The sequence below is a fragment of the Gracilinanus agilis genome, chromosome 1 (genome assembly GCF_016433145.1).
Source record: "Gracilinanus agilis isolate LMUSP501 chromosome 1, AgileGrace, whole genome shotgun sequence".
In the NCBI taxonomy this organism is placed as follows: Eukaryota; Metazoa; Chordata; class Mammalia; order Didelphimorphia; family Didelphidae; genus Gracilinanus; species Gracilinanus agilis.
The window spans coordinates 777328169-777334544 of NC_058130.1; the positions used below are offsets into that span (position 1 = coordinate 777328169).

Sequence of the window (6376 nt, forward strand, 5' to 3'; positions counted from 1 at the left end):
CCTAAGCCTGGCTGTAGTCCACTAGGCCATCTAACTGCCAGCAAGCATTCGTTAAAGACTTACCATGTACCAGGCAGTGTGCTAAGTGCTGGGGATACAAATGCAAGCCAAAAAGCAATTCCTACCCTCTAGAAGTGTATATTCGGGGGGGGGGGGTGGAGTGGGGCAGACTACACAAAAATCAACAATGTTGAAGGGGGTGGAGGGCAGAGGAAGTTCCTGTTCAGAGGAGTTCAGCTGGCAGGAGATGAAGAGATAGATGGCCCTGGTACCCTCCTTAGGTGGAGGTTCAGAATTAGAATTAGAGGGAGCCTGAGAGGCCATCTCGTTCAGATCCCTTGGTTTACAGTTGAGGAAACTGAAGCCCAGCGAGGTGGGAAGAAGCTTGTCTCTGGTCGCCCAAGGGAGGCAACCCACAGAGCCAGCTTGTTCTCCTCTCCTTAGGGCATCTTCTGGTCTTCAGGATGGCCCATCTCCTGGGGAACCCAAGCTGTATGGACAGCCTGAGGAAGGACATCACGGACCTACAAGGAGCCATTGTGGATGTGTTCTCCAGAGCTGGGGCAGTGCGCTTCCCCTCTTGGAAGTTCCCTGACAAAGTGTCCTGTGACCTGGACTTGGTTTCTCTCTTGGAACACTATGACCACGTAGAAGGGAACCCCGAGTTCACTCAGCTTTCCCATGTGGTGCTCCTGGAGCTAGTGATCGACAGGTAAGGGAGGGAAAAGACACCCGACTGTCCTTGACTGCCCTTGACTCTCTGGTGGTTGAGGAGGGGGATACCCCAAAGGGCAGGTCTATGGGCAGTGGGGGGAAAGGAGAGGCAGAGTTCAGCTTGACTTCCCAACCATGGGAGCCTTCCCAAACCGAAATGATAGTGAAGGTGTTTGAATGAGATAATAATAGCAACAAAAACATTTCAATTGCACTTTAGGGTTTGCAAATATCTCATTGGATCCTCAACAACTCTGGGAGGAAAATACAATTATATTCCCATTTTACAGATGATGAACCTGAGGCTGCGGGGTTTGAGTCCAGAGTCACAGGCAGGATTCACACTCAGGTCTTACACACACACAAACCCCTAACTACATCCTAGAAGGTGGCTGACTCCCCCTTCAGGAGGCTCTCAAAATTTTATTTATTTATTTGTTTTTGTTTTGTTTTTGTTCTCTAATATAATTTTAATTTTTTAAACATATTTTCCATGCTTACATGCTTCATGTTCTCTCCCTCCCCTCGTCCCTCCCTCCTCCTGGAGCTGACAAGTAATTGCATTGGGTTATACATGGATTATCAGGCAAATCCTATTTTCATATTATTCATTTTTATAATAAATACTCTTTTAAAATCAAAGCCCTTCAGGGAGATTTATGCTGGATTATATTGGTTAGATGCCTCTGGCAGCTTTGCTGCTCCTGAAAAGAGTGCTGGGCTGGCCATGTGAGTAGTAAGCTTCTGGGCTCCAGATCTGACTTTGTTACTCATGAGCGGTGAGACCGGGGGCAAGTCACTGCCCCTCTGGGGGCCTCAGCTACTTAACTCTGTCAAGATGCACAAAAAGGGGCAGCTGGATAGCTCAGTGGATTGAGAGTCAGGCCTAGAGACGGGAGGTCCTAGGTTCAAATCCGGCCTCAGACACTTCCCAGCTAGGTGACCCTGGGCAAGTCACTTAACCCTAAATGCCTCACCTTTACTGCTCATCTGCCTTAGAGCTGATACTAAGATGGAAAGGAAGAGTTTAAAAAAGAACAAGTCCTTGGCAGTTACGGGGTGTGAGGACTCCATTGCAGAAAGGTGTGTGTAAATGCTTTCAACAAATACTTCAGAACCAAATAATCCAAAGGGTTTAGACAGGCTTCCTGAAGGTTCCTTTCAAGGTTCCATGCTAAGAGCTTTCAGCAAAGTATAAAATTCTGGAGGGCAGAAAGCCCAGTGCATGTAGGAGAGAGCCCTGGGGTTTTCTCTCCATCCCCAAAAGGCACGGAGCTCTAGGGGCAGGTACCGTGCAGGACAGTAGAAACCCCAGATTCCTGGTCCTCGTTTGGCTCCTCACTCCCATGGGAACACGAGAAAGTCATCTTCCCTGACTGGGCCTCAGTTTCTCCAAATAGAAAATGAGGGGGCTTGACAAGGTGACTTCTAAGGCTCCTCCCAGCTCTGACACCCCCCACCCCGTCCTGAGCCGCCGCAGGATGTCAGGATTTTTTCCAGGGCTGGTCTCTGAGGCTCTGTGCTCTGGAACAGGCTCTCCAAGTGACCTGTCAGGGCCTGCCTCTCAGGCTTCTGGTCATGGTCGGGATGGTTCAGAGCTCCCTTTTAGGGCACTTCCCAGCTCCTTCCTGAGTCCTGGGCCTCGTCTCCATCCCAGGCCCAAAACCTTCCCCCAAGGCTCTTGTCTAGACGCTGTCTTTCTTTTCCCAAATTTCTGGATCTTGCTGTGATGTGCGCCATACATTGCTCGGCACTTGGGGATGCAAAGAGAGATAAAGCAGGGTCTCTGCCCTCTAATAGTGGGGGAGAACACAGGCAGGTGCCTAGAGAATAAACACAAAAGGAACTCCCAGGGCCTTGCGGGGAAACCGGGAGGGGGGCTGGGGGAGAAAGGCCTCTTGCAGAGTCCCAAAGGAAAGCAGGGATTCCCAGAGCTGTTTAGACTTGTGGGCCGGCTGTTGCAAAGCCCAGAGGTGGGATCTGGGGCCTCATGGACAGGGCCCAGGGTGGGTGGCAATGCCTGGATTTCCGGTGTAGAAAAGACCAACAGGCAGTAAGTCCATTAAAGCCACAGGCCAGCCTCTGCCTTGGCCCTTAGAGGACTCTCCAGAAGGTGGGTGGGTGAGCCCAGGCCACAGAACACCTGGTGAGACAAATGTGCCAGAGGCAGTGGACTCTGGGCCTGGCCGATGGGGGGTTTCCTTGGGTTGGCCCCTCCAGGGTTGTCACTGGCTTTCTCGATTGGGGAGAGGTGAGGGGAGGAATGTGGATCTGAAAAATGACATTGAATGAAGAGAAAACGTGTTGCCATCTACCCGAGTTCTCAAGAACAGGTGAACCTCAGACCTGAGGGGAGCGGGGCGTGGGGCAGAGGTGGATTGAGTCCCTCTGGGCCGCTGGCTCGGATCTTTCGGCAAAGGGCGAGGGGCAAGGGCTGGGGGCTGGGGAAGCGGAGCTGAATTCTTATTCTGGAGAGCAGCAGGCAGCGAATGGCAATGCCTTCCCAGCTGCCCGTCTCTGGCTTCTTTGCCCACAGTTGTTTGAAGAGGGTCTCCCTCCTTAAGCCGGGAGCGCCTGGAGAATAGGAATCGATTTATCTTTCCTTCTCTCCCTGTGCCTGGCACAGAGTGGGTGCTTAGTGAAAGCGTGTGGACTTCTCAGACACCAGGCATAACCCTGAGAGAGTCTGTGTTCTCAGTGATCTTAAACCAGGCATGTCAGAAAAGTGGGCAGCCCTAGGAACCCAGAACGTAGCAGAAGCCTTAGAACAGGGAATGTGTCGGAGCTGGGAAGGGCCTCAGGAATCAATTCACTCACAAACGGGGACATTTAGACTCACTTAGTATTTGGGGTGTGCTAAGATGTGAAGAAACAACTGGGGAGAGCTGGGGGAGTCGGAGAGACCAGGCAGGACAAGGCCTTGGGTGGCTCCCCTCTCTGGGCCCCGGGAGTGCTGGACAGGATTATCCCTAAAGCCCCACAGAGCCAGAACTCCCTGTGGTCGCTCTCCCTGAGCTTCTGGCCCAGAGTAGGCTGGGGGACGAGGCCTTCCTCAGGCTTCGCCCACAAAGTGAAGCCAGCTCCCCACTGGGTCTCTGTCTCCAGGGCAGCGACAAGCTGGAGTGTGTGCCGAGCAGACCCGGTCACTGGGGAATTGGCCGAGCATGTGGGGAAATTCAGTTTGGTTCCTAGAGGAGCAGTTGGGCGTGTTCTGTTTGGTCCCCAGTGTAGGACGGGGAGCAAATCTGCAGAGAGATTTTCTGGAAATGAGAGCTGCCACCCCAAAGGGAAGGCGGGCAGAGGTGGTCTGGCTTCAGGGATGCCCTAGCGAGGATGCCTCTGCAGGCTGGTCCAGTGTGAGACCGGATGACCCTGTGAGTGTCCGCGTAAGCCCTCTCCAGCCTGGCTCTGAGCCCTCAGTCTGTATGTTGTGTCTCTCTTTTCCCTCCAAAGGCTCCTTTTACTTCTCCAGAGCTTTACCAGCTACACGGACAACATCACCAGCAACGAGATGATCCCCATACCCCGGGAGGTGGGGCCCTGCATGTCTGTTGGGCTCACTGTGCGCAAGTACTGGACCAGTATGCTGAGGCTAGGAGAACTCTACCGGCAATCGGTGATTGAGGTAGGGACGGCCTGAGCCCATCCCTCCTCTGGTTCTGGGGGTCTCTATGGAATCCAGCAGGAGCCCAGGATCCCCCCTGCCTCCCGGCGGTCCTTGAGCAAGAGGTTTCCTCCCTGGAGGCCTCCCCTGGGACATAATGCAGAGGCCGCGCCAGAGGGCCTTCGGGCCTTCGTCACACTGTTCTTCCTGAAAGCCTGTTCGCAGGTCACTTCCTCCTTGCTCAGCAACTTTCTTTTTAATAAACAAATACATTTTCATTGGGCCATCGAGAAAATATATTTTTAATCTTACCTTCTGTCTTAGAATTGATAGTGAAGATCAGTTTTAAACTAAAAGAATGGGGGGCAGCTGGGTAGCTCAATGGATTGGGAGCCAGGCCCAGAGATGGGAGGTCCTGGATTCAAATCTTGTCTCTGATACGTCCTAGCTGTGTGACCCTGGGCAAGTTACTTGATCCCCATTGTCTAGCCCTTACCGCTCTTCTGCCTTGGAACCAATACACAGTATTGACTCCAGGATGGAAGGTGAGGGTTTAAAAAAATAAATAAACTAAAATAATGGTAAAGACTAGGCAGTTAGAGCAAGGTGACTTGCCCAGGGTTATATAGCTAAGAAGTGTCTGGGGTCAAATTTGAACCAGAGTCCTTCTGACTCCAGGCCTGGCTCTTTATCTGAGCCATGTAGCTGCCCTCAAGCTATTTCTCTTCTAGTTCTTTCATAGTACAATCTTTAATATTAAGATCATGTATCCATTTATAAAGTATTGTGAAGTATGGTGTGATGTGTTGGTCTAAGCTTCGTTTCTGCCAGATTGCTTTCTGTTTTTTCCAGAGTTTTTATAAAATAAGGAGTTGTTACTGTTGTTCATTTGTTAGATTTGTTTCCGACTCTTTCCTTGTGACCCTATTTGGTATTTTCTTGGTGAGATACTGGAGTTGGCCATTTCCTTCTCCATTTCTTTTTATAGAAACTGAGGCCAACATGGTTAAGTGATTTGCTTAGGATCACATAGCTAGTAAGTGTCTGAGGTTAGAATTAAACTCAGGAAGATGAGTCTTTCTGAATCCAGGCCTGGCACATCATCCACTGTGCTACCTAGCTGCCTTATGTTTTTTTTAATTTTGTTGTTTCTGATTCTCCCTTGTCTGCCCCACTGATGTGTACTGTGTTGTTTTTTTTTTTTAACCAGTAACAGATGCTTTGATGACTGCTGCTTTATCATCTGCTATATTATAAATATAGTTTCATGTCTGGAAGTAGTATTCTTCTTTCCTCCCTATTTCTTTTCATCATTCCCCTTGATATTCTAGATCAGTGGTTCCCAAACTTTTTTGGCCTTCCGCCCCCTTTCCAGAAAAAATATTACTTGGCCCCCTGGAAATTAATTTTTTAAATTTTAATAGCAATTAATAGGAAAGATAAATGCACCTGTGGCCATCACTGCCTCCCTGGATTGCTGCAGCACCCACCAGGGGGTGGTGGCACCCACTTTGGGAATCACTGTTCTAGATCTTTTGTTTTTCCAATTTGTTATAATTTCATCAAGTTCCTTAAACTGTTACCTTGATCATTACATTGGCATAGCTTTAAAAGTGTAGATTAACTTTGGTGGTACTGCCATTTTTATTATGTTGGCACAGTCTAGCCATGAGCATTGAATGTTTATCTGCCTGTTTAAGTTGTTCTTTGTTTTAAAAGAGCTTTCAGTAAATACATATAAGTCTTTTGTATGCTTCCATCCACTGATTCCCAAGGACTTTATGCCTTTTAGACTTCCTTAGAATGGGATTTCCCTTTCTATTGTTGCCTCTTGGATTTTGTTATTATTCAGTAGAAACAAGTGAATTTTTGAGGGTTTATTTTGAGGCCACAACTTTATTGAACCTATTGTCTCAATTAGTATCTGATAAGTAAGCAAACTATGATATCATCAAATAGGGATGGTTGAGTCTCCTCTTTACTTTTTTACACCTTTCATTTCTTTTTGCTAGCATTCCTAGAATTACATCAAATTATAATGGAGAAAGTGGACATCTT

The 6376-nt window shown here is 48.8% G+C and overlaps 1 protein-coding gene across 1 annotated transcript; it reads left to right on the forward strand.

Annotated features, from left to right (window-relative positions):
- The first annotated feature begins 464 nt into the window (after positions 1–464).
- CCDC157 (coiled-coil domain containing 157) lies at positions 465–4542 on the forward strand. Its single transcript, XM_044658873.1, has 2 exons — positions 465–712; positions 4168–4542. Exons 1-2 carry the CDS (start codon positions 465–467, stop codon positions 4352–4354), a joined length of 435 nt encoding a protein of 144 aa, XP_044514808.1. The 3' UTR covers positions 4355–4542.
- Positions 4543–6376: the final 1834 nt, after the last annotated feature.